This window comes from Phyllostomus hastatus, unplaced genomic scaffold (assembly GCF_019186645.2).
Source record: "Phyllostomus hastatus isolate PE091 unplaced genomic scaffold, TTU_PhHast_1.1 phas_contig_86, whole genome shotgun sequence".
NCBI lineage: Eukaryota > Metazoa > Chordata > Mammalia > Chiroptera > Phyllostomidae > Phyllostomus > Phyllostomus hastatus.
The window spans coordinates 17,675,002-17,701,515 of NW_025333977.1; the positions used below are offsets into that span (position 1 = coordinate 17,675,002).

At 30.9% G+C, this 26,514-nt stretch overlaps 1 protein-coding gene across 1 annotated transcript in view; it reads right to left on the reverse strand.

The window, feature by feature from the left end:
* Positions 1-26,514, reverse strand: part of SI (sucrase-isomaltase) — a 92,323-nt gene that overhangs the window by 17,210 nt on the left and 48,599 nt on the right. Inside the window, exons 26-37 of the mRNA XM_045851294.1 lie at positions 25,513-25,716; positions 23,329-23,483; positions 21,856-22,024; positions 19,339-19,435; positions 19,130-19,242; positions 18,917-19,042; positions 17,796-17,924; positions 16,878-16,988; positions 14,624-14,686; positions 8,325-8,441; positions 6,262-6,349; positions 5,177-5,315 (exon numbers count right to left, since the gene is read on the reverse strand). Coding sequence (XP_045707250.1) covers positions 5,177-5,315; positions 6,262-6,349; positions 8,325-8,441; positions 14,624-14,686; positions 16,878-16,988; positions 17,796-17,924; positions 18,917-19,042; positions 19,130-19,242; positions 19,339-19,435; positions 21,856-22,024; positions 23,329-23,483; positions 25,513-25,716 — 1,511 coding nt within the window. The remainder of the gene's footprint in view (positions 1-5,176; positions 5,316-6,261; positions 6,350-8,324; positions 8,442-14,623; positions 14,687-16,877; positions 16,989-17,795; positions 17,925-18,916; positions 19,043-19,129; positions 19,243-19,338; positions 19,436-21,855; positions 22,025-23,328; positions 23,484-25,512; positions 25,717-26,514) is intronic.

Sequence of the window (26,514 nt, forward strand, 5' to 3'; positions counted from 1 at the left end):
ATTTTTTTTTAGTTGAATGAATTTTATAAAATTTACATTTCTCAAGAATTAAGAAACATAGCAGCCTCAATTTTATTTGAAAATTTAGTATAGTTACTTTGAGAACAAAATTATTCTTGATGTGAGAATATTTTCTGAAACATACAGTAAAAGGTAGACCTTGAATTTTACTCAAAACTTGAGCTACAATTTAAAAAAAAAAAAAACAGCCAAATTCACATAGAGACCTCATGGATGTTCACTGCTCTGTGTTTTACTGATAAGAATGAAAACATCTTAAGAAAGTAAAAAGACAAAATAACTCAACTGTTAACATTTTATGCACACAGTCAGACATACTCATACATATGGAAACTAGGTACAAATGAAAAGTAATGGAACACAATTTCTATATCAATATAATCAAGATCATTTTGTGATTCTGCAAATCTGGTGAATCTCTCTGTCAAAGATACCCTTTGTGGTTTTATAAACACAATAAAGAGAAATATACACATAATAATAGAAAAGAAGCTACGGCTATTTTTTTTTTTAGTGTTTTAATTCTTTGAAAATGTTCCTGTATCACTAGCAGAGAGCTAAATCTTACCAATTTAACTGAATTAAACATATGTTTATAACGTGATTCTTGAAAAATTACCTGAACATATACAGGTATACAGGAATTATTGAAGGATGTGAAAAAACTATCACATTTCTTCAGGACAGTTTTGTTGTCTTTTTAACTCATGTTTGCTTTGGAAAAGGAAGGCCCTACAATTATTTCATACAGATCACTGGCTTTTGACATAGAAGATGTAATCAGTAAGGACTTGCTCCTCTACATTTTTGTTATAGTGCACACTCATGTCTATTGTTTTTAATTACTGGTGAAATCAGTTGATAAATATTCTCTAAATACTTATATCTCTCATGTCTGATTGGCTGGTATTATATTATTGAAAGACAGGTTAGTGTTGTTTAGAGAAGCAAATTTATTACAGGATTGTTTTCTCAATATTTATTTTAAAAGCTCTTTGAAAACTAAAGATACTTTATTGACTTATTTTTAGAAAGGAGAGCTTTCAGTATTATATGTTAATACACTTTAGAAATAATAACTTTTTCATTTAACATTTCAAATTGACCCACCATTAGATTTTTTAAAAATGTAATATCAATTTCAGGTTTAGCATTGTGTAAAATGTTTTTTTATGATGAAATAGTTCTCTTTTTGTGAGTATCTAGCATAATAAATAACCAAATTAAAAAATTCCTTCGGTGAGAAGATAATGTGAAAAACTAACTCATGAAAAACATTTTATGGACTTAAAACTCAAATTTGGGGGGAGTAAGGAGGGTGGGTTAAGGTGGAAGAGAATATAAGGGGATAAATAGTAATGAAAAATACAACAAAAATAAATTTTATAATTTCAAAAACATTTATAACAGCTATATCAATATCCAACACAACCACATTAATCAGAAGCAATGTCTAAAGCCCTGTCTGGTATAGCTCAGTGGATTGAGCACAGCCTGCAAACCAAAGGGTTACCAGTTCAATTCCCAGTCAGGGCACATGCCTGGGTGGTGAGCCAGGTCCCTAGTGGGGGCCATGTGAGAGGCAGCCAGACATTGATGTTTCTCTCCCTGTCTTTCTCCCTTCCTCCCCCTCTTTCTAAAAGTAAATAAATGAAATATTAAAAAAAGAAAGTCTTCCTTTAAAAACAAAAGAAGTAATATCTAAGATACATGTGTTCAGTATATGTTTTGTTGACCAACAGCGTAATAGAAAAAAATAAGTTACAGCTATAATTAAGAAAACTTCCAAATTAGTGAAAGGGTAAGCTGGATCCTATTTGTTGTTATCTATACCAGTCTTATTTTTCACTAAAAATTTTAGGAAGAAGTCACTTCCCACAGTACACAATTCTCCTACCTACAAAAGGCACTCTTATTCTTTCCAGATAGATACACTAAACATAGAAAAGCAATTTACTGTAATTGTCCAAGTTGTAAACTCACCCAGTCTATAGGAATATCTGAGAAAATAATTTATATCTATTGACTTTGTAAATACCTTTTAAATTTGTATTACAGGAATTTTGGGCATTTACTTAAAATTTGTGTATTTAATACAACCAGAACTTTCAGAGAATCAAAGATTTTGATTTTCTTATGTTTTCTCTGTTAAAAAAATAGCAATGAGTAAAGTCATTTAAGGTATTGTTGAAAGGTATTGATGAAAATATAAAGTAACTATTTATATGCTCCTTGAATAATTGTCTGAAGTTTGAACACACAGTTTTAGGTAGTTTTTAAACTGAATTTCTCCCTATATTACTATTGTAAGCTTTGTTTCAATACATTGGAATTTAAATAGCAATAGAAGGAGTAAAATGAAAAGTGAAAGTTTTTTTATGATGTATATATATGAAAATTTTTCATTTGTTGTGGTATATCCCAAAATCTCTAAACCTGTTTGCAATTGCACAGGCTGATTATTTAGCTCTTGTTTCTGAATACACTCATTCTATTCTTTCTGTGGTTTGCTTTTTTCATGCTAAGTTTCATGCTAACTGAAAAATACAATAAGAGATAGTTGAATGTCAAATATGTGTGTTTGAAAGACAGCAAATGAATCACAAAATGCAATGATAAAATGTTATAATTTGGATGACTGAAAGAAACAAAAGGCATTTTTAATACTTTTGGTTGTCTCTAATGATAAATAAAAAGTCTTCACTCTTCACCATATGCTTAAATGTAAAGGTAATTTACATACAGAACACTTTCACATTTGTCAAAGTCTTTAAACATGTAATGACTATATTTAATCTCTAAAATTTTTTGAGAAGGAGGTTACTGCTTTTTCTCATATAACTCAAAATATGTATAAATTGAGATACTTAACTCAACATTTAACACTTTAATCTGCTTAACTTAAATAACAAACATGGTGGAAATCTGTACTGAAAAGTATTATGGAATGGAGGGAAATTAAAATTATTAACAAAATGTATTATGACAAATTAAAGGTTGTTCTTCAGAAGATATCTCTCCTATAATGTTATTTAAGAGTTAAAATGAACCTTAAACATCTCCAAATACCTTTGTCAACTCTAGAAATTAACCTACTTTTCCCTTAAATTTATTCATATAATTTTGGTAGCTGTAGTAGGATAATAATGGATTTATTTAAATTTACTAAGCACCCTGCAACATGTCAGGAAACATGGTAGATTCCATAATGTGTTCCAGAGTTGAATTTCCTGACCTTTGAAGAAAAAAACATTTTTTCATATTCCCTTAAATTACATACTTTCATCTTCAAATGCATACTTTTTGCCAGCTGGATGATGAATCAATTATTAATACTTCAGTTCTTTTTAATATGTGTAATTTTACAGTGAAGTGTGGTTAAGTAAGGATATCCATGTTCCATTATTACATCACAGTAGGGTTGATTGAAAGAAATGTTTTTCTCAATAAAAGACATTGAGACCTGTTGAAGACCAGTTTGTTTACTCTTAAGAATGGCATTCCTTAGTCCTTGATCTTAGTGTCCCTACTTTTGGATTTGGTTAACAAATCTGTGGTCACTCATTCATATAATATCTTAAATAATTCATCTATTCAAGGTTGAAAAAGAGACTTGTGCTAGAAATAGGATAAAATGTTTCAGTAAGTGAGGTAATATTACCCACACTCTTTATTCCAAAATGTTTTCTCATTCATTTACCTACTTCAGTTATATACCAGGGAGATAGTTTTCAAACTTTGCTGCCCATTAGAATCACCTGGGTAATTTTTTAAAGTTCAGCTCCTTAGGCTGTACCACAGGCTGATCGTCAGAATTTATTTGAAATCTCCAGGGGATTACAGTGTATAATTAATCACTGGCTAACAACAGTGTCCACTAGCCATGTGGGCTATAAAATAAGCCTAAATTTATTGCAGGCAAGAAGGGACTGGAAAGAAGTATTCAAAGTCATGAAAGGCAGGGACCTACATCCAAGATTACTCTATCGAGCAAAGCTTTCACTTAAAACAGAAGGGCAGATAAAGTGCTTCCCAGATAAGATCAAGTTAAAGAAATTCATCGTCACCAAGCCCTTATTATATGAAATGTTAAAGGGACTTTTTATCTTAGATAAAAAATATAAACAGTGAAATGACAACAAACTCACAACTATCAACTAATGAACCTAAAAGAAAAGAAAAACAATGAAAACAAAAACTAAGCAAAAAAACAGAACAGGAACAGAATCACAGAAATGGTAATCACATAGAGGAATTTCAGTGGGGAGGGGGAAGGAAGGAATGAGGGGAAAAGGTACAGGGGATAAGAAGCATAATTAGTAGACATAAAGATAAAAATGGTATAGGAAACAGAGGTCTCAAAGAACTTATATGTACAACCCATGGACATGAACTAAGTGGGGATGCTGGACAGTTGTGGGGCAGGGCAAAGGGGGGATAAAGGGAGAAAATTGGGAAAACTGTAATAGCATAGTAGATAAAAATACCTAAAATTAATAAAATTGGAAAATCTATTCCTAAGTGCATTGTTCAACAGCAATATATAGTTAGTAGCTACCACATTAGGCAATGCAACATTATAGGACATTTTTTTTAATTGAAGAAGGTTTTAATAGATAATGCTAATAAATATTTGATACTCAAAAAATGGCCGGAGTTCCATTATCTTTGGCCTCACATGACAGTTTGTTTAATTGGACATTAAAGTTTGAGAAGCTCAAGATAATTCACACATACTCTAATTTGCTAATAATTCATACAAAAAACAAATTTAGCCAATTATTAATATCTTAATTAATGACATCAAGTTATATATTATTTACTCATTTACTCATTCAAAACTATTTATTGAGCACTTACTATTTGTTAGGTGTTCCCTACTATGAGCTGGTACGGAACAAGATAAAATAGTTTAAGATTCTTTTGGAAATAAGATACAAATTCAAAGCAATGGTTCAGATGAAAGAGAGAGATATCAAAAGGAAAAACACAAATTCTAAGTGTCATGAAAGACCAAGTAAGTTACAGATAACATTGGGAAGAAAAGTGCCACAAAATAATGTCAATAATGAAGAACTCTCAAACTAGATAACATTAAATCTAGTATCTAAAAGACAGTAAAGAGTCAGAAAGGATAATTATGAACACTACTTACTCATGACTGGGTTTCATTTGTGACCATCCATAAAGATTGTGAACATTGTAATGCAAAACCGATGACCCATCACTAAGGATATGCTCGGTCTCCATACACATAGTTCTGGTGTGTAATCCTTCAGCTCTTTTTACGAGTTCTAAGAAAAACCAATGAAAAACATTAATATATTATAAAGTGCCTGACATTAAAAATGTGTAAAATATAACTGTATATTCTTCTAGTACAAATATTAATTTTTGCTTTAAATTTTATTGATTTTTAAATCATTTGTATACTTTGCCAATGGTATTACAAACAGAAAAAAAACAGTCTATAGTTGTAATTGATTGTAGTTACTATTGTGATTGAAAAAATATGTGAAAAATTTTACTATAGTCAGTAACAAAAATATTACTAATAATTAATATAGCCCAGACTATTGTAGCTCAGTGGATTGAGTGCCAACCTGGGAACCAAGGGGTCAGTGGTTCAAATCCCAGTCAGGACATATGCCTGGGTTGCAGGCCAGGTCCCCATTTGGGGCAGTGTGAGAGGCAACCACACACTGATGTTTCTCTTCCTGTCTTGCTCCCTCCCTTCTCCTCCTTCTAAAAAAATAATCCCTTCTCCTCCTTCTAAAAAAAAATAAAAATAAAAATATTAAAAAAAAAGAAACCAAAATATTAAAAATAATAATTAATGTAAATTAGGGAAAAAACAAAAAATAAATGTACTCCTAAATGTCTCTTATACTTTGTTTATTTAGATGACAAATACTGATTAAATGGATTTAAAAAAATCAATTCTGTACATAAAACCCTGGGGTTAGGAGCCAGGCAAATACTATAACAACATTAATATTTGATCCATTTTTTTTCTGAGTTTAAGATGTATTTTTTTTCAGGGAATTGTCCTAACTTTCTGTTAACAGTTATGAAGTTTATTGCCTGCCTAAGTGTATGAAGATGAAGTGTGGTACCATGTGTAGGTGGGTAGTAAGAATCGAGAATGTGAATCCTGTTGCCTACATCATAAGATATATAATCTAATTAACTAATTATTTATAACATGATAACATCAAAGGGAAAGCAATAATATTGTACCTGGCATATAAGGTGGAAAATTTAGCTCTTGACTTCTGCATTTATAATCAGCTGTTCCATGTACAAAACTTGATGGTTCATTCATATCCTTAAAAAAATACAAATAAATAGAAAACAAATTTAGAATACATATTCTCAAAATAACTAATTAAGAGGGCCAATAAGCATATTTAAATAATAAACTCAATATTCATTCAATCATTACTCAATCATTACTCAATATTCTAAAAAGCAAAAATCTACATCTCAATGATACTAAAGACTTTAGCTCAGTATGCCTTAATTGTTTATAATTCTTTGCTTACTTTTAACAAACACATAATTTTCAATTTTTCTCTGTAGATATAATATGAGGGGTGGAATAAAAAAACAGAGTTATCTTCTGGAGGATGGGCTCCTTGTATTACAGCCTTCCCCCACTAGGTGAGTGTTCTAAGAACCCATCTGTATCAGTTCAAAACTGTTCTGAGCAGTGGAAAGAAAGTTCAGTAAGTGTGTTGCATCAAATGGAAAGTACTTTCAAAGTGACTGAGGCTTAAACATGTAAGAATAAAAGAGTATTTTCTAAATAAATTACATTTTGGGGAGGGTCTCCCTTCATATACATATAAAATTGATTATTTCCTAGACATAAAATTAAATTATAATAATGTTTATTCTCCCATGCCCTCTCTTGAACACTCATGCCTTGGAGCCAGTCTTATGCCAATTGTTTGTTTTAAAAAACAATAGTTTGTGGATTTTAAAACCCTAACATATAGCTTACAAATACAAAAATAAAAAACTTCTAGGAGTATGTGAGCACACGTTTCAGGGTCCTAGTACCGACATACAAAGGGACCACCATCTAAATATATAAATTAGCTACAATTATTCTATCTACCTGAAATAATGGTTATATTTTCTGGATCAAGTTATCATTCTTGGAGATATATTTAAAATTATCCATTATAGTACATAACTTTATATATGAAATAAACTTGCAACCCTGGCTGGTGTGACTCATTGGATTGAGCACTGGCCTGGGAACCAAAGGGTTGCTGGTTCAATTCCCAGTTAAGGCACATGCCTGGATTGTGGGTCAGATCCCTGGTAGGGGATACAGAGAGGCAACCACACATTGATTTTTTTTTCCTCTCTTTCTCCCACTCTTCCTCTCTGTCTAAAAATAAATAAAATCTTTAAAAATAAAATTAAACTTTGTATTACCCATTAATTTAAAAAAATGTTTTAAAGCTTACACATAACAACACCTTTTAAAAGGTTTCTTTAATAAGAAAATAAGTAAATTAATGCATACCTGTTAAAAATCAACAAAGAAATGCCACCTCCCGAAATTTAGAGAAGTACCATATAAAACCTCCTGTATTAAGTATTTAACTCTAGTAAGCTTTTGTAATGCTGTCTCAAATTGTACTCTTAAGAATATATCCTGACTCATGTAGCTCAGTGGATTGAGCATGGCCTGTGAATCAAAGGGTCACCAGTTTCATTCCTGGTCAGGGCACATGCCTGGGTTACAGGTCAGGTCCCCAGTGAGGGCCACACACAGTGAGAGGCAACCACACATTGATGTTTCTCTCCCTCTCTTTCTCCCTCCCTTCCTCCCTCTCTAAAAATAAATAGATACAAATTTTTAAAAAGAATCTTGTTAACATTTGAAAGTTAAACCTAAAATTAAGAGATTGAGAGATAATTTTGCATAATTTATAAGAGATTACGATTTCTTACATCATGGAGAGTTGAATATGAAATGTGTACCTATACTGAATGAAAATTAAATAGATATTTATAAGCACATAAATATTAGAAAAAGGAGCTATTTGGGTTCATTTATTAAGTTGAAAGTATTCAACTTGAATACTCAGAAAATAGCATTCATAAACATAAATTGAATTGGTAAGACTGTATTTAACAGTCCCTTGCATAGGAAACTTTTATGGAAAAAGCAAATGAGCTAATTTTCATAAAGAATGGTTTGTTGACATTATTATAATCTATTAAGAATTTTGCATCATCAATACACAATAATTTAGAATATAAATTCCTTAATGTTCACTTACAATCCACAAACCATCAAACTTCATTTGGGTATTGTAGAAATCGACTATTTCCCTCTCCCACCATTCTGCTGTGGAATTCCTGAAGAAATCTGGAAAAGCTACATGAGCTCTGGAAGCCTGTAAAAATAAAATTCAGAACCACAGGTATAAAATCATAGAAGAGACCACATGTGTCTAAGTCAGGTATTTATCTGTCAGATCCAGAGGTTATGGACAAGTGATAATAATGGCAACCTGATATCAACTTGAACTGCACAAATGAGTATGATTTTCCTCAAAGTACCCCAGCAGCAATGGGGAGTGAAAAGAGAGACAGAGACATACAAGGAGAGGGAGAAGAACAGCCTTGTGAATCCAGTATAGGTTGTAGAGAAACCACTCAAAACACAAAAATATATTTTCAGCATTTCTTAGAGTTATAGGGAAGTTTTTATGCCTTATCTTTAGAGCCTTACTGCATGTTTACCCTTGTGGAACAGCAAGTGGGGTAGAAAAAGGCCTTGGTTAAACCTGTGTTTCAGATTTAAAAAAAAAATGTTTACATGGTTTACTGCTCTTCCAGAACCAATATACCAAACCACCACCCCAACCAGCTGTTTATTTTTCTCTCTCACATCTAACGCTTCCCAACCAGCAGAGAAAAGTGATTTACTCCTGTCCTTACTAAGAAAATTCCCTACTTGCCAGCCTACTCATATAAATTCCAAGGTCAGGGTTGATGTGTTAGCAGAGGAATAATCTGCAGACAAATCATTTCCTTGAAAAATATAGCTTCACCTGAATTCTTTCTTGTCACACTTTAAGACTGTGTAGTAAATGCCAGAATAGTCTTCTCCATGCACAGTGTACAGGAGGGCATTGAAAATATAGAGACTAGAAAATATAAAGGTTTACAAAACCAATATATCATTGGTACTGTTAGACTTGAAAGACACTTTATTTTATTATTTTTCCCCAACTTATACTTTCTTGATACAGAAAAAAAGGCTCAGTGTGCTTATGCAATGAATAATACCTATGCTAGGCTCTCCCATAGATTATGATGAGAAACAGTAAGAAAGGTAACACCATATTTTGTTTTGTAACTTCCATTGCTCTGATCTTTCTATAACTCCATTCGTTTTCATGTTTATTTTATGAAATAAAAATAGTTGGCTGACTATATTCCTTTAATACAAATCATTGGTTATATATAGAAATTTCATCAGGTATGTGTGATCCAACATGCTTTATAGCTTTTGTGGAAGAGGATCTTGAATGATTACACACACACCATTGCAAATTGAAGCTACCCTCAAAACCTATATAAAGAAGTTATACCTGCCTCTCCAGTTGCCAATATTACCCAAGATTAATAGGTAGAACTTCAGTTGAGATAAAAGTTACTATTTTTCCTGAACAGTATGATTCAGTAATTCTTTGACTCTACTTGAAAAAAATTTGGTTTTAAGTGAAAATGGTCCTCTAATTTTGCACACTGAACTTGAACTTTTATGTGAACTAGTATGATTTAATGATTATACTTCAATCTACCTAAAAGACCAATTGTCAACTTTTTTCTAAATACTTCTCTTATTTTTGAATTATAGTTGATATCCCATATTATTAGTTTCAGTTATACAACATAGTGATTAGACATTAATATATCTTATGAAGGGATCACTCTGATAAATCTAGTAACCATCTGACACCATACATAGTTATTACAATGTGTATTATTGACTGTATTCATGTTACACTTTATATCCCCATGACTATCTTGTAACTACCAATTTGTACTTCCTGACTCCTTCACTTTTTTCAACCATCCTCCCAACCTTTACCATCTGTCAATCATAAAAGTCCTCTTTATATCTATGAGTTTGTTTCTGTTTTACTTGTTTGTTTTGTTTTTTAGACTTTACATATAAGTGGAACACATGGCATTTGTCTTTCTTTTCCTGACTTATTTCACTCAGCACAATGCTGTCTAGGTCCATCTATGTCATTGTAGGTGGCAAGATTCCATTCTTTTTTGACAGATGAGTCATATTTCATTGCACATCTAAACTATTTCTTTATCTACTCATCTATTGATAAACACTTAGGTTGCTCTCATATCTTGCTACTGCAAATAATATTGCAATGAACAAATGAATGCACATCTCTTTTCAAAATACTTTTGTGGGAATTCTTCAGAAAAATACATAAAAGTGGAATTTTCAAGTCCTTCTTTTTCTCTTCTTACAGCCTTTGTTATAAAGTCTACACTGTCTGGTATCAGTATTATTACCTCAACATTTTTTTGTTTCCATTTTCATGAAATATCTTTTTTCATCTCTTTACTTTTAGTGAGTCTTTGGTGGACAACAAATATAAAGATCTTGTTTTCTTATTTATTCAGTTACCTTATGTATTATTTTTTCTTTTTATTAAATTTATTAGGATGACATTGCTTATTTGGTTGAAAAGATCATATAAGTTTCAAGTGTACATTTCTCATACATTATCTTCACATTGCATTTTGATTAGATCATTTAACCCATTTACATTTAAACTGTTAACAGATATATAATTATTGCCAATTTATTACTCATATTTTTACTTTTTTCCCTTTCTTTTTAAAGAAGTCCCTTTACCATGTCTTGAAATACAGATCTGATGGTGATTAACTCCTTTAGCTAGATCTTGTCTGAGAAACACTTTATCTGTCTTCTGATTCTAAATAATGACTACGTATATTTATCTTGGTTGTAGGTCCTTGCTTTTCTCCACTTTGAATATTTCTCGCCATTCCTTCTGGCTTGCAAGGTTTCTGTTGAGAAATCAACTGACAGTCTTATGGGAGATCCCTTGTAGGTAATTAACTTATTTTATTGATTGCCAACTCTTAGTTTTATTGATTTTTGTTCTCTTGTTTAGATAGCACTTATTTCATGTATTAATAGTACAATCTTTATCATTTTATTCTTTCTTATGGTTTTGGGCTTAGTGTGTTCTTTTTATCCTAGTTCTTCAAAGTAGAGAGTTAGACTGTTTATTTGAAATCTTTCTTCTTTTCTAATGGAGGCATTTATCACTATAAATTTTCCTTTTAGACTGCCTTTGCTGCATGCCTAAGCTTTGATACATTGCAATTTCATGTTGCTGTCTCAAGTTATTTTCCAATTTCTTTTTTTATTTTTCCTTGACCTATTTGTTGTTCAAAATTGTGGTGCTTAACTTTGTTGTATTTGTGAATTTTCCAGTGTTTCTTCTGATGTTGATTTTAGTTTTTATTCATTGTGGCCAGTTTTTATTCATTGTATAATTTTGATATTCTTAAATTTGTTAAAACTTGTTTTGTGACCTAACTGGTGATATAACCTAGAGAATGTTCCATGTGCTTTTGGAGGGACACTTTGTGAAGGATATGATTTTCTGACCACTATGCTATATCCCTGAAGCTAATACAATATCAAATATAAACTATAATTGAAATTAAAGAATAAGAATGAATCAATACATTTATTAACAAAGAAAAAGAAAAAAGTCAGGTAAAGAAAATCAGTTATGAATAATGAGGCATTACAATGAATGTCACAGAAATAGAGAGAAACATAAGACTCTATTATGAACAATTACACAACAACAAATGGATAACACAGAACAAATGGATCAAGTCCTATATTAATACAACCTAACAAAACTGAATCATGAAGAAATATGAAAAGTTTACCAACATAGAAAAGCCTAGGATAAGATGGATTCACTGGTGAATTCTACCAAACATTTGAAAATAACTAATCCTTAACTAATGTTAATCCTTCTCAAATCTATCCCCAAAAGAATGAAGTGAAGAGAATACTTCCTTTCCAAAGTCATTTTAGGTGGCCAGAATAACAGTGATATTACAAGAGAAAAGAACACTATAGAACAATGTCCCTGATGGATATAGAGGCAACATGTTCAATAAAATGCTAACAAACAATATTCAACCGAACAGTAAAATAGGTCACATACTAAGAACAGATGGGATTTATCCTTGTAATGCAAGACTCATTTAATCTTATATAATACATTAACATAATAAAGAATAAAAATCATACAATCATCTCAACAAGAATTGAAAAAAATGTGTTGGGCAAAAATTCAACAGACTTTCATGAAGAAAGCTCTCAATACACAAGAACAACAAAGTAACTTACCTCAAAATCATAAAGACTGTATACCAAATGCCTATAGGTGATAACATACTGATTCAGGAAAAACATTCCTATAATATCAGACATAAGACAAGGATGCTCATTCTTATCACTTCTATTTAACATATTATTGACAGTCCTAGCTAGAATAATTAAGCATAAAAAAATACAATATAAAGCATCCAAGTCAGAAAGAAAAAAGTAAAAATTTCATCTTTGTGAATGTCATAATCTTATACACTAATGATGAACTATCTGAAAAGAAAGTTATGAAAACAAGTACATTTATAATATAAAAAATAAAAAATACATGAATAAATAAATAAGAATAAACTAAAGTGGGTGAAAGACTTTTATACACTGAATACTACAAAACAAAACTTTGTTAAATAAAATTGAGAGGCAGATGAATAAAACCATAACACATTTCAGGGAATAAAAGAATTAATATAGTTAAAATATTATACTACCAAAAGTGATATATAGATTTAATGCAACCCTTATAAAAATCCCAATGTTACAATTCACATGGAATCACCAAAAAAAGCCCAAAAACCTAAATAGTCCAAATAATATTAAGACTGTAGAAAGAAGCTAAAGCCATCACATTTCCTTATTTGAAAATATATTTTCAAGCTATCATAATTAAAACAGTGTGGTGGCACCATACAAATTAGCACATAGACCAATGGCACAAAATAGAGATCACACAAATCAATACACAGATATATAGTCAACTGATCTTCAGCAAGGGTGTCAAGAATATACAAAGGGAAAAAGGAAAATTTCCTCATCAAATAATGTTCAGAAAACTGAATATCCATATACAGAAGAATGAAAGAAGTTCCTTATTTGTATACTACATACAAAAATCAGCTTAAATGGACTTAAAACTTAAATGTAATATTTGCAACTTCAAAACTAAGAGAAAACACAGGGAATCTTCAGTATATTTTGTTTTAGCAAAAATTTCATGTATATAACACCAAAGATATCGGGAAAAAATAGACAATTGTCACTGAATCTGACTAAAAAGTTTCTCCACAAGAAAAGAAATAATCAACCAAGTAACAAAGCTTGCTACAGGATAGGAGAAAATATTTGTACACCATATAGCAGATAAATAGTAAATTACCAAGGTATGCAAGACAGTCCTATGCCTATATATTTTTTTTAAAAAATAGCTAATTTAAAAATGGACAAACACTTGAATAGAAATTTCTCTAAAAAAACACATACCAATGTCCAACAAGTAGGTGAAAAGATGTTTAACTTCATTTTTTGCCAAGATAATGCTGATCAAAATCAAAATGCATGGAGCTCTCTCAAAATATTAGCAATAGAACTACCATTTGTGGGTAGTTATCCCTCCAAAAAACTTGAAATCAGTATCTCAAAGAGATACCTGAATTGAACTCTGAACTCCCATCTTTACTGCTGCACTATTCACAAGAGTGAAGGTGTTGAAATAACCTAAATGTCCTTCAATGGATGACTTGACCAAGACAATGTGGTGTATACCTACAATGGAATACTATTCACTCTTACAAAAAAAGAAAATCCTACAGTATGAGGCAAAATGGATGCACTTGAAAATATTATGCTGAGTAAAATAAAGCAGGGACAAAAGGATAAATACCGCATGCCTCCATTTATATGAGGTATCTAAAACAGTCAAACTCACGAAATGAGAGAATGCAGTGGTGTTGTCAGAGGCTGCGGGGTGGGAATAATGGGGAACTGCTATTCAATATGCGTGAAGTTTCGATCATGCAAGATAAGTTCTAGTGATCTGCTGTACAACATTGTCCCTAGGCTCAAGGATGCCATATTGTGACCTTAGAAATGTAAAATGATAGATGGCATAGTGAGTATTCTTATCACAACAAAATAAAAAATTAAAGAATGATTGCTTGCATTAAATAAGATATGTAAAATTACTTAACAGAGTGACTTTTTTTGGTAATTAAGAAAAAATAAATACATTAGATTTAAATATAACCTGATATAGATCATTAGAAAATAACCCATCTTTTTTCTGAGGAAATTATTCAAACGGAATGATTGGTGAAAGTGACCATTAAATCCACGTGCTGAATTTCCTTCAGTTATATAGTCAACAAATGTAAAACTTACATTAACAGCTTCATCTTCAGTCAGAGTTTCATCTATTATTATATTAGGTAAATCTGGCCAAACCTACATAGAAAGAAGTTGAAAATCCATTTAAAATAACTTCAGTATTATGACTATGTTGTAAATAAATCAGAACTTTAGAGGCATATTATAGATTGAAGATCCCAGATTAGTAATCCCTTCAGTTTTTTTTTTCAGTTTTTTGTTTTGGTATATGTGCTTTTTGCAACCTATTCCCATTTTCCACATTGATATACTATTTAATATAGCAAATAAGAAAAAAAAAGCTAACTTTTGTAGCAGTCAGTGATGTGGAAAACAACTCATGTAACCAAAGTTCTGGTCCAGAAATAATATGAAAACCATGTATTAAAGTTTATTGAATGTAGTATATTAAAACTATTGGTATAATTATTCTAAAATTAAAATATAAAAATAATGAATATATTTTTATTTAAAAGGAATTGACTCTCTGAGTTGAATGATGCCATGCTGAGGCAAATATCTTCATGGTTTTCACAGTAAGTACTAAATCTTTGTTGCTGATTGCAGAGGAATGGATTAGAGGATACAAATCTGACAAAGTAGGAAGAAAAAAAATCCCTTTTTATGGCCTACATGTCATACTCTGTACTTGCATGTTTTTAAAATGAGGTTTTTTACTGTCTATTATAGTTTTGTTAGCTGGGAATGAGTGGCCAGAAAGGAAATAAAGGCAGCGCCCTCGCCATTACAATCTAACAAAGAACTTAATACAGGAGGCTGGAGCAAAAGAACTCAGCAGTCCTAAGCTTGGCTTGAGAAGGTTTCCAGGTGTCCCAAGAATTACAAGCAAAATAGAACAGGAGGAGGAGAGAGCCCTTGAGTCTGTGCCAAGAAAAGGGGATTCTGTAAACTTCTATAACCATCTTACTAAGTTTGCAAGATATCCTAAACATCACAAGCAGGAATCATACAGGAAGGGGGCGGGAAGAGTCATCCTTGAGATTCTATGCTGGAAAAGGGAGCTTCTGTAACAAATTCTCTAAGAAGAGAAACTTTACTGAGAAAGAAAGGCTTTTTAGCGGTAAATTATTCCCAAGGCAGGGGAAGAAGGGGGAACCTAGTAGCTAGCTGAGACCTATAACTCCTGAATCCCAATAGTCAGCATACTTAGATTAGGTAAATATCTACTTGTAGCCTCAAGTGTATAGAACAAACTCACTGACTTAGTAACAACATTCTTTCCTCTATATGTGGGGAATTTACACTTGCCAGTTGCCTGTTTGCTGCTCCATGCTTGTCCGGGTTTCACAAATAAACTTGTTATTTCATTTCCACTATGGTGTTTGTCTCTAACTTGAATTATTCTCTTGCAAGCGAGACAACAACAAAGAGGCAAGGGGGAGGAGGCCTTGCGACTCGGGTCTCTCCCCATCTGTAAAGTTTTTTTTCTACTTTAATTTAACCTTTTTTATTTTGAAATTAATTATATTCAGACTTACAGAACAGCTTGAAAATATACCTAGAGTTTTTTGTACCCTCCACTGTGCTCCTCTAATGTTAACATAGTTATAACTACTGTATGAGTACCAAAACCAAGAAGTTAATATTAATATTATACTATTAACTTACCTATAGGCCATTTTGAATTTTATCACTTTTACCACTGATGACCTATTTTTGGTCTAAGATCCAAACAGTATCTCATAATACATTTAATTATATCTCCCATTGTGGGATTTTGTTATTTTTTTTTTCTAGTAATGACTTATTTTTTCCCCTTTTATGTCAGCCAAATCAGGATATTTTCTAAAAGATATTAATACACAAGGTCTGAATATTGCTGTTTAAATGCAATATAGTAAATTATATTCCTTGTTCAAGTCAGGAATATAAATTAGCCCTTAAAAACATTGTTTACTTTTTTAATGATAAGTTTTTAAGAGAAGCACATAAATTTAAATGATGAGGTATAGAATAATGATTTGCTTTGTTATTAATGGTAGTTTTGTAATAAAACACAAAAGGTTGCAAGAAATACAGTAAGATAATTTAAAGGTGAAACAAACAGCATTGAACTTACAACTTTTATGAATTTTTCTCTATTTCTAATAATTTGGATTAAACTCAAAGGAACACATAATTTTCTTTATTAATTATTAAGTCATACCATTATATTTATATTTCTCTATGTTTATAATAATTTTTTAATTTAATAGAAATTTTCAACAAAATATTTTTCTCATATTTTATTTCAAGGTCAAATCAATACCTTTGCCCAACAAATATCACTGGTATTTGGCCATTTGACAAAGACATCTTTTTCCTGTCCTCTTTGAAATGCAGGGTAAGGCTTCGTTTCATTTCCTGAAATTGCTGGATCCTAAATTGGAAGGAAATACAGACCAAGTTACTATGAAATAAAACTATAGCCTCTTGGGTAGTTATGAAACATCCTAATATTCTATTAAACATGTATGTAATATATCATATGTATGCACACATGTGTATATACATGCATGTCATATACATATATGTGGTGTATCATATATAGCGTCATATTATGCTTTCAGAGACATGAACTGAGACATGGACTGATGATACAAACTTTACTCTTCTATCTGTACTGCCTTCTAAATTTCTTATAAAAATTAAGAACTTTGAAAATATATAAGCTATAATTTCAAGCAAGATTACTAGAGGTTTTGTTTTTATTTTTCCAGTGGGATTTCTCGCTATGTAGCTTGCTTCTTATGAAATAATGATACAATATTCTCCCCACTGAATCACTAAGTTGAAGGCAAATTTTTAAACATGAGAAAGATAAGCAGCAGTCCTAGAGAATAATTTGGGAATTGTATGGGAATAGAAAACCCATCATCACTTGGTGATATCTTCTGTAAATCAAGGCCAGTTTACAACAGGGGTGATTACTAAAAACCAGGTTGACTTTTACTCCCACCTTTAGTCTTAGATCTCTAAAAGATGTGCCAAGTATACAAGCAGCCTGTGGCAGCCCGTGTAAACAAAAGGAAGTGTTAAAGGGAGAAAGTTTTAGATTACAGAGTAGATTCCAAAGTTATATACTTCCTGTTTTGAAACACCTCCCCATATCCCTCAATCTAGGAGAGAAATCTTAATAAAGCTAAGATAATAAGGCTTGTATGAAATGTAAAATACAAATACTGACCAGGATAATAATGTATCTCATTCCTTCACTTCTTATTTTGTCAACAAACTGAGGAAGGTCTTTGAATCTTTCACCAATTGTGAAGTCCAGCTGCCTCTCCATGTAATCTATGTCTGTGTATTGAACATCCTGAAAAATAGGAGAATTGCGGTAGTGCGGCAAGAATCATACTAATAATCCATTCATTATTACAAGATGTGTTTTAACTAGTAAATGTTTGAGTGTTATAATAAAATTATAATGTAGGCATAAATAATATATTTTTTCATTATTTTCTGTCAGTAGACATAAGCTAAATTTTCCTCTAGGTGTTATAAAACATACAGTTAATACAGTAGACATAACTTTTTATAAAAAATACAAGGCAACTTCCTTTTTATAAAAAAATTCACCTTCATATTTCTACATCATCTACTACATAGTTAATGTCCTCATAATAATATATTCAGGAACTATGTATTAAATTCTATTATATTTACCAATATCTTATAATGAGGTCTTTCTTATTCTTCTTAGAAGGAGTTGTTATATATGCCTCCCACTCTAGATTTTCATGCTTATGTGTTACTAGGTGAATTTTGGGGATTCCTTAATATCACTAAAATCTCACAGGGACTAATTATTTCTGGATACTCAGGAGTATTTTTTTTCACAAACATTGAGAGAAGAGGATATTCTGCCAGCCCTCTAATTCTATATTTTAACATTACCAGTATCATCTATCTCAGGCAAACAAAAATCACTCTGTTTCACCTCCAATGTCTTCCCTGTAATTTGTCACAGCAGTGGATGGAATAATTTTGTAGACCCTTACTCTCATACAGAGGAAATACAGAGAATGTGTCTGAACAAAGTTTATGAGAGAAATGCAAGTGCACAGTAACTTGTTTAGCACATGGAATTGGAGAAAAAGTAGGAAAAAACTGGTAATATTCCTTTTCATTTATCAATCTAATAAAGATAATTTACTAAAAGTTCATATCCAATTCATTAGGTGCTACTAGAAACTAAGCACTAAATGTTACCAAATGCTTAAAATAATTTTAAAGTTTATAACTGTTTATTCATTCCAATGTTATACATCACATACTTAACACTGTCTTAAAAGTTTCTATACATACATATGGGATCTGAGCCTTTATCATATCCTCATACACTTGCCGAACTTCTGAAGTATTTCTGTACCCATAACGACATATTTGGAATCCCAAAGCCCAGTAAGCTGGCATGACTGGTCGGCCAATTACCTTTGAAAACAAAAATAATTTGTGAACTAAAAGAATTATATTATAAAGAGAACTCTATGAATTTTCTAAAAACAAATTTAATCATACTTCATGGTATTGCTTTGTCACAACTTCTGGATTTGGGCCCAAGAACATATAAAAGTCCAAGATTCCTCCAATGATGCGGTAAGTTAGAGCAGGTGTTGGCTGAAATGTAACATCTGGAAATTCAAAATATGATATCATTTTATCTGTATATAAAATATTTATTAAAGAGTAACATACAAGATGAAAAATTTTAAAAATGATTGTCTTACCCATTGCATTGCTGTTAAGTAAGAGAACCCCATGAGAATGGCCCTCATCTTCCAGAGCCATGTAATAGGGATGAAATCCATAGGAATTAAGTTTATACTAAAATAAAATAAATACATAAATAAACATAACATATATATTGAGATAATAATGCAATACCATGTAATTTTGTCAATGTAATATTTAAATTTATTGTATGGTCGAGCCTAGGAATTAAATGCTCCTTCCTTGCACACATGATCAAAATCAAGTGCATTTCCCTTAGAAATTATTTTTTTTAAATTAAAACAGTTATTGCTTTAGAGTATGCAAATAAATATACAAATATACAACTGTGTAACATCTGCAAATGCTGCCTCATAACTGATATAAAATGAAACATTGGCATTAGAGTAATTGGGTTTCTTTCTATAGGTTAGTTATGTTAATTTATTTTAAAAATTTGCACTTCCTTTTCAATAACATAATTTCCTAAAAGTGATTAAAGTGATTGCTGTGGCCAGATGGCTCAGTTATTGTAACCTCATCCCATATACCAAAAGATTGCAGGTTTCATTCCTAGTCATGGCACATGCTTGGGTTGAAGAAGAAGATTTAAAAAAAATGAATAAAGTGATTAAACTATTTAAACTAAAGGATTAATATGATAATTATCTAATTTTAAATATTTCATATTTAAATGGTAACACATAATAGTTTATATTTATAAAACATTTCAATTTGTTTTTAGCTAGATTTTTTTACTTTTTAGAATAAAAACTGTTAGATAACTCAAAAAATTAAAAATGGATCTGACTTTTGACCTAGTGATCCTTCTTTTGGGAACATATATGAAGGAACCCAAAACACTAGTTTTTTAAAAAAATGTTATTTATTTATTTTTAGAGAGAGGGGAAGGGAGGGAGAAAGAGAGGGAGAGAAACATTAGTGTATGGTTGCCTCTCATAAGACCCCTACTGGGGATCTGGCCTGCAACCCAGGCATGTGCCCTGACTGGGAATTGAACCAGCAACTCTGTGGTTCACTGCCTGCACTCAGTCCTCTGAGCCACACCAGCCAGGGCTCTAAAACATTAATTTGAAAGAACATATGCACCACTATGTTCAGTGCTGTGTTATTTACAGTAGCCAAGATACAGAAGCAGCCCAAGAATCCATCAGTAGATGAGTGAATAAAACACTATGGGACAGTTCCATACACAATGGAATACTAGTGGGACATGAAAAATAAAATTTGACCCTTTGCAACAGTATGGATGGACCTAGAGAACATTATGTTATGTGAAATAAGCCAGTCAGAGAAAGATAAATACCATATGATTTCACTCATATGGGGAATCTAATGAACAAACTGAACTAACTGACAAGGAAAATAGAGGCAGACACATAGGTATAGAGCAGGATGACAGTGAAGGAGGGTGAGGGGGTAAAGGGGTGGAGGAATTGAGCAAAGAGGAAAAAGAACTCATGAACATGGGCAACAGTGTGGTGATAAGTGGGGGGAGGGGGTATAAGGGGACTAAATGGTAATGGAAAAAATCAAATAACCAAAACATACTCATGGCCCTGAAATGACCTGCTAAAGATCACAAAACTTTGAAGATAATGAGCTCCAAAGAAATACATATCTTTGACCCTCAGGGAATCCCAGGAATTGAATAATATGTAAAAGATAATTTATATATTGAGAATAAAGGTTATATTAACCTAATAATGACGATGTTAATGTTGAAAGCTTTAACAAAGTAAATTTTGGTCAAATATAGTTTTTCAGTTGGCATAAATGAAAAATCACCTTTATAACCTAATTCTGAAGTATTGTGATGCAAAAAAGTTTGAGCACCTAAATATGAAAGGTGGTTGCAAAGTATACACATTTTATAATTTCACACTTAATACATCCTTTAAATTAGCATCACATATTGCAAATAGAAATAAGGTAACATTTTATGAGAATGTCATTTTTACGTGTCTAGAATAATTATAGTTAATATTCTTTGTGCAGTGCATTAAATATCCATGATGTGCATTTAATTAGTAAGTCAAAACATTGGGAAAAGTGACACAATCTAATAAAAACATTTCCTAAAGATGTAAGTAGCAGCAAAGACTCATAAAAACTCACACCTGCAGCTGAGCATCATAAAGGAAAAAAGGTGGCATCAGATCATTGTTGAAGAAAATAAAAAAGTTAGAGAGCCTAATCAGTTATTTTCTAAAAGCTGAGTATAAATACGTATTTGGCAGGGAATACTGAATTTGAATGTTCTTTCTATGCAGTTGAGAGAGTACGGAATTGGCTCACTCCCTCAGTCCTCACTGGACTCAATGTTATTGCTTTTGCTAACAATTAATGGTGATTTATTTAGCTTGTTTTTCAGAAAATTATTATAGCAGCTCTGGGAATCTCCAGCCCCTTTGTCATGACTTCAATACCAAAATACAGGCCTACACAGAAATGACTTGGATCCTAATCGTGGCCTCAGGTGCTTCATGAGGCAGTACAACAGAGGTACCTACACCAGGGGGTTGGTCTCTTGTGAACATTCCCCAAGTGTGCCAGTTTAGATTTCGCTTAAATGCTGAGTGCTCCACTTCCCCAAAACCATATATATATTCTGATGGCAGGCGAGTAGATATTTGAATGAACTTGTCATTAAAAGCAAATCCAGGTAAGTGAGAATCCCAACTGAAAACAAAACAATGATATTTCAGGAAATATTCATGAAGTTGTATCACAAATAACAATGGTAATTCTTTCTTGGGTGAGTGAATATCAAAAATATTTTCTCAATATAACTTATTTTAACAAGATATCAATTAGACATAAGTTATTATTCCAATATATTTTTCTTTTTGCTAAGTTAAAGAATACCTAAAATAAAGAATATTTCAAATATTCAGCATCATTACATGGTTATATATGTTTATATTTAGACATGTATTGCTTTTAAACTAAGATTAATATGAAGTTATTAATAATACATAATCTGTAAGTCACATATGTTCTAGAAATCAAAAGTCATCCATTTTACTGCTTCTTTGAGATAATAAGAGTTTTTCTATAATATAATAAATAGAAATCAATACTAAAATAAATTATTTTATTTTTATCTTGCTTTTTGTGTTTATTAATTCAGTGTTTACCAAAAAATTCTAGAAGAAATGTTTTATAGAGAATGTGTTGTATTTCTAGTCATTTGCAAGAACAAAAGAAAAGGGAAAAAAGAGTTAGCAGTGTAAGAAAACATAAGTATTATAAAGATTTGGGGACATTTAAATTTTTTACATTAATTATTTTGAAAAGGTATTTACTAAAGAATAACTATTCTTAAATAATAATAATTATATTTTTGCACTGGAATTTTTTTACAAAATAACTTAGATTCTGATCCTTTGAAACAAAAACATAATCATAATACATTTTTCAAAATAATACACACATACTTTCTTCATTACATGTATCCAGTATGACAATACCTGAAAATATCTGAATAACACCCTCAAAAGTATAGAAAGACAAGCTTAAATTACACAAAAGTATCCTTCAATATACCATAAGTTTTTAATTTATTCACTGCAACAAATATATTTATGTGCATTTATCAATGCCTGGCAGAAATAGTATTAACTCAGTCACATTCCAGAACAAATAAACTTTGATTTCAACAGTTCTTACAAAATATTTACATAACACATTTTCAGTTACTTATGTTGCCAACATTCATCATGCTTTTCAACGGGAGTTTTGGTTTGGTTCTGAACTGGATTAGAAGAATAAGTCTGAGAGTTAGTAATAGAATAAATCACATCGAACGTGAAAGAGAAATTTTACCAATTCTTAATGATAGTTTTATGATGTTAAAAGAGGTCAAAACCATTTTTAGTGTGATGATACTCTAACTCAGTGAAGTCCGTGAGAATAATCATCTACTTTTCTTATCTTAGGCTAAAATGAAAGTATCATTCGTAGCAAATAATTCAATCACTTACATAACTCTGCCTGTGCTTCGCCGTCGAATCTGGATGCCAAAAGGATTTTCCTTGATTTCAGCATCATAAAGTCTATTTTCATAAGTACTTGTTGGTGTAGTTGGAATGTTTAATGGTACTGGAACTTCATATCTCTTATTTTGGGGATCATAAATCTATTGCAGGAAATAATACGAACAGAAATGTTTTGCTCTAGTTTGGTGACATATTACATAAATATTAAATAATTTAAATAATAGTTAAAACAAGAATACTTAGGATTTTTGTTTATATAATTCTTAATTCTGTATCCATAGCATGCATATATATATTTCTCCATATACATACATAAATATGCAATGAGACCAAATTTCCTATTGCATTTGACCTCTTTAAAATATTTTGTAATTCATTTTTGTATATAATGAGAAATCTTCAAAATCAGGTTTTAAGGCTAAATAGTTCCACATGGGTATACGAAAGTATTTACCACTTCTGTTTAGACATAGAAGTTGTTTCAATAACTTTGTCCTATGTAGTAAATACTATTATTGACTACAATATTTACTAATGTTAATGTTAATTTATATTTATTGGTATCTTTATTTTCTCAGTTCATTTCCTAGAAATGAAGTATTAGGTCTGAGTATTATTAACATTTATAAGGCCCTTGATATCTACTTGTAAACTGTTTTCCAGAATTATTGTACTAATTAATATTTTTACCAAAATGTGTGCTCTAATGCTGTTTTACGTTACATAAGTACATTTCTTTTCTAAATTGTCTTTTATGTCCTTGATGATGAGGATGAAACTGTTTCTGCATGATTATTCATCATTTAGATTTTCCACTCTGAATTTGTCTTTTGTTCTTTTGATTTTTAGTGTATATGTAATTTTTTTTTATTTCTCAGTATTATTTCTTTTGTTACATGTCTGTTTATAATCTTAATATTTTCTTGTTTGTATGAGCTGAAACCCTTGCCTTTTATGATAAAGGTGTTAGATATTTATCCATTTATCATTTGTCTTCTGATTGTTTATAATGTTTATTAATGTTGAAATGTATAATTTCTACATAGGACATTAGATTTTTATCTATTGGATACATGACTTTGTGGTCTGAAAGAACTTTACTAGCCATATGCAAGATAAATATGCAGCTAATTTTTTTTCTGAGCTTATGTTGGCTAAATCTTAAATGTATACATTGTATCTTTATATGCTATATTAACATACATAAAACAGACTTTCAGGTAATTCTAACTGCACTTCTGTTTTAATTCTGTAAATTTTATCTATTTTTATGTACATTTTAACTATCACCATTGTCACATGTTTATTTTTTCAGAAAATGTAAAGGTTATTTTATTAAGTCTCAAAATGTATTCCACTGAGATTTCTATGGAAATTACTTAAAAGCATCAATTGAACTAAAATGAGTTACCTTTATAAAATTTAGTCTTAGAGTTTTTTAGTACTTATTTAATAGCTATCAACACATTTTAATAGCTATTTTGTACAGAGAGTCACTCCTATGATTGTTTAATATTTTTTGTTTATTTGATTATTCTTCCCATATGATTTTGCTAGTGAGATTTAACACCATTTCAGTTTCTAAATGGTGAAGGATAGTAAGCATTTAGGATAGGATAGGAAGGATAGGAAGCATTTCTGGTAAATATTATTTTATATCCAGTCATTTTGCTGATCTTATCATTTGTAACAGTTTTTTTTTGTGGATATACTTGGAGCTCTTTATTTAAAAAAAAAATCATTATGTGTAACTATTGAAATGATTATTTCTTTTACATGGCTAATTAATGGGTAAAAAATTTAGATCACTGTGCAAAAGTAATGAAAATAGTAAACATACTCTTTCACTTTTTTGTTTATTTTAATTTGATTACCAACATAATGCATTCAAAGTAATTTATCTATGTAGCATAATTTAAATATCTTTTAAGAGATTGCCACTATATGTTTAATTATTCACAAAGTTAGCAAAAATGAAAAACCTTATTTATTGTGCACCTAGCTATGAGCTTTGTAAAGGAAAAAAAGCTTCATTTGTATAAAATCAAAATGCTATCAATCCAATTAATAATCCTTAATACTGCACTAAAGATCTAAGCACCAAAAGTACTCAAAATCTCTCATCTTGACAAGTAAGTCATGCAGTGGTGTTATTTATATGAAACATACCTTAAACTGCAGCATGTCATTTTTGTGATATTTCACTTCTACACGAAGAGTCGAGATGGGTTCAGAAGGCCGATTTCTTTGAGTATTTGTACTCTTCAGCTGGAGGTCAGCTGTTACGCCCATGGAAGAATACTTAGTTGAAGTGACTAAGTAAGGGTTGTCATTTCTATGAAAGTAACAGTCAGGTGCTTGGGATCCAGAAGTCTAAAAATGCAATACATGTTTACTGTCAAAAGCTGTAAGCACTGTAATATTTGACAAAAATAAAGATAGACATGTTTAATCACATGCTGTATAATCTACAGATATTATTGTTTAATATAAAATGAAATTGCAGTCACAATGTAAAATATCTATTATGCAACCTGAGGTGCCATGTACTAAAATGTTATATATAATATTTATATTTTGCTTCTAAAGATAGACCAGTAGAGCAAAAAGATTAAATCTCTATTTTTAATTCAGAAAATATAATGATTGTATGTGTTTTTGCAAAAATTAAGTATATTACTCATAATAACTATCAATATTGGTAATGTCAACATTGTTACTTCTGTAGCTGAGATGAAAATAATCTTGCTGTGTAATTTATGGAAACAAAACCCTATAGACATAATATTCAACAGATAAGTTTTCAAAAACTTGGTTTATCTAAGTAATATCTAAGTAATTTAAGTTAAAAATGTACTTTGAATAGGTTTTATTTTATTTTTTAATACTCAGGCCTGCTCATCTCCACACATCTGTATGTTTTAGAAGTAGAAAAGTTACCACTTAGAATGTTACCTAAGTGCTATATAATATGCACATTTTTGCCCAAAATTTTGAAGGAAAAATAAGGATACCCATTATACATGGGTAGTACTAGGTACTTAAAAAACATCTTTACTTGTTTTTGATCACTTCAAAGTCCATGTTACACATAGTGTAAAAGCAACCACAGGGCACTTACTGTGATACCTAGTGGGATAACCAGCCAACTTCAACCTCTTGGTGTTTGTA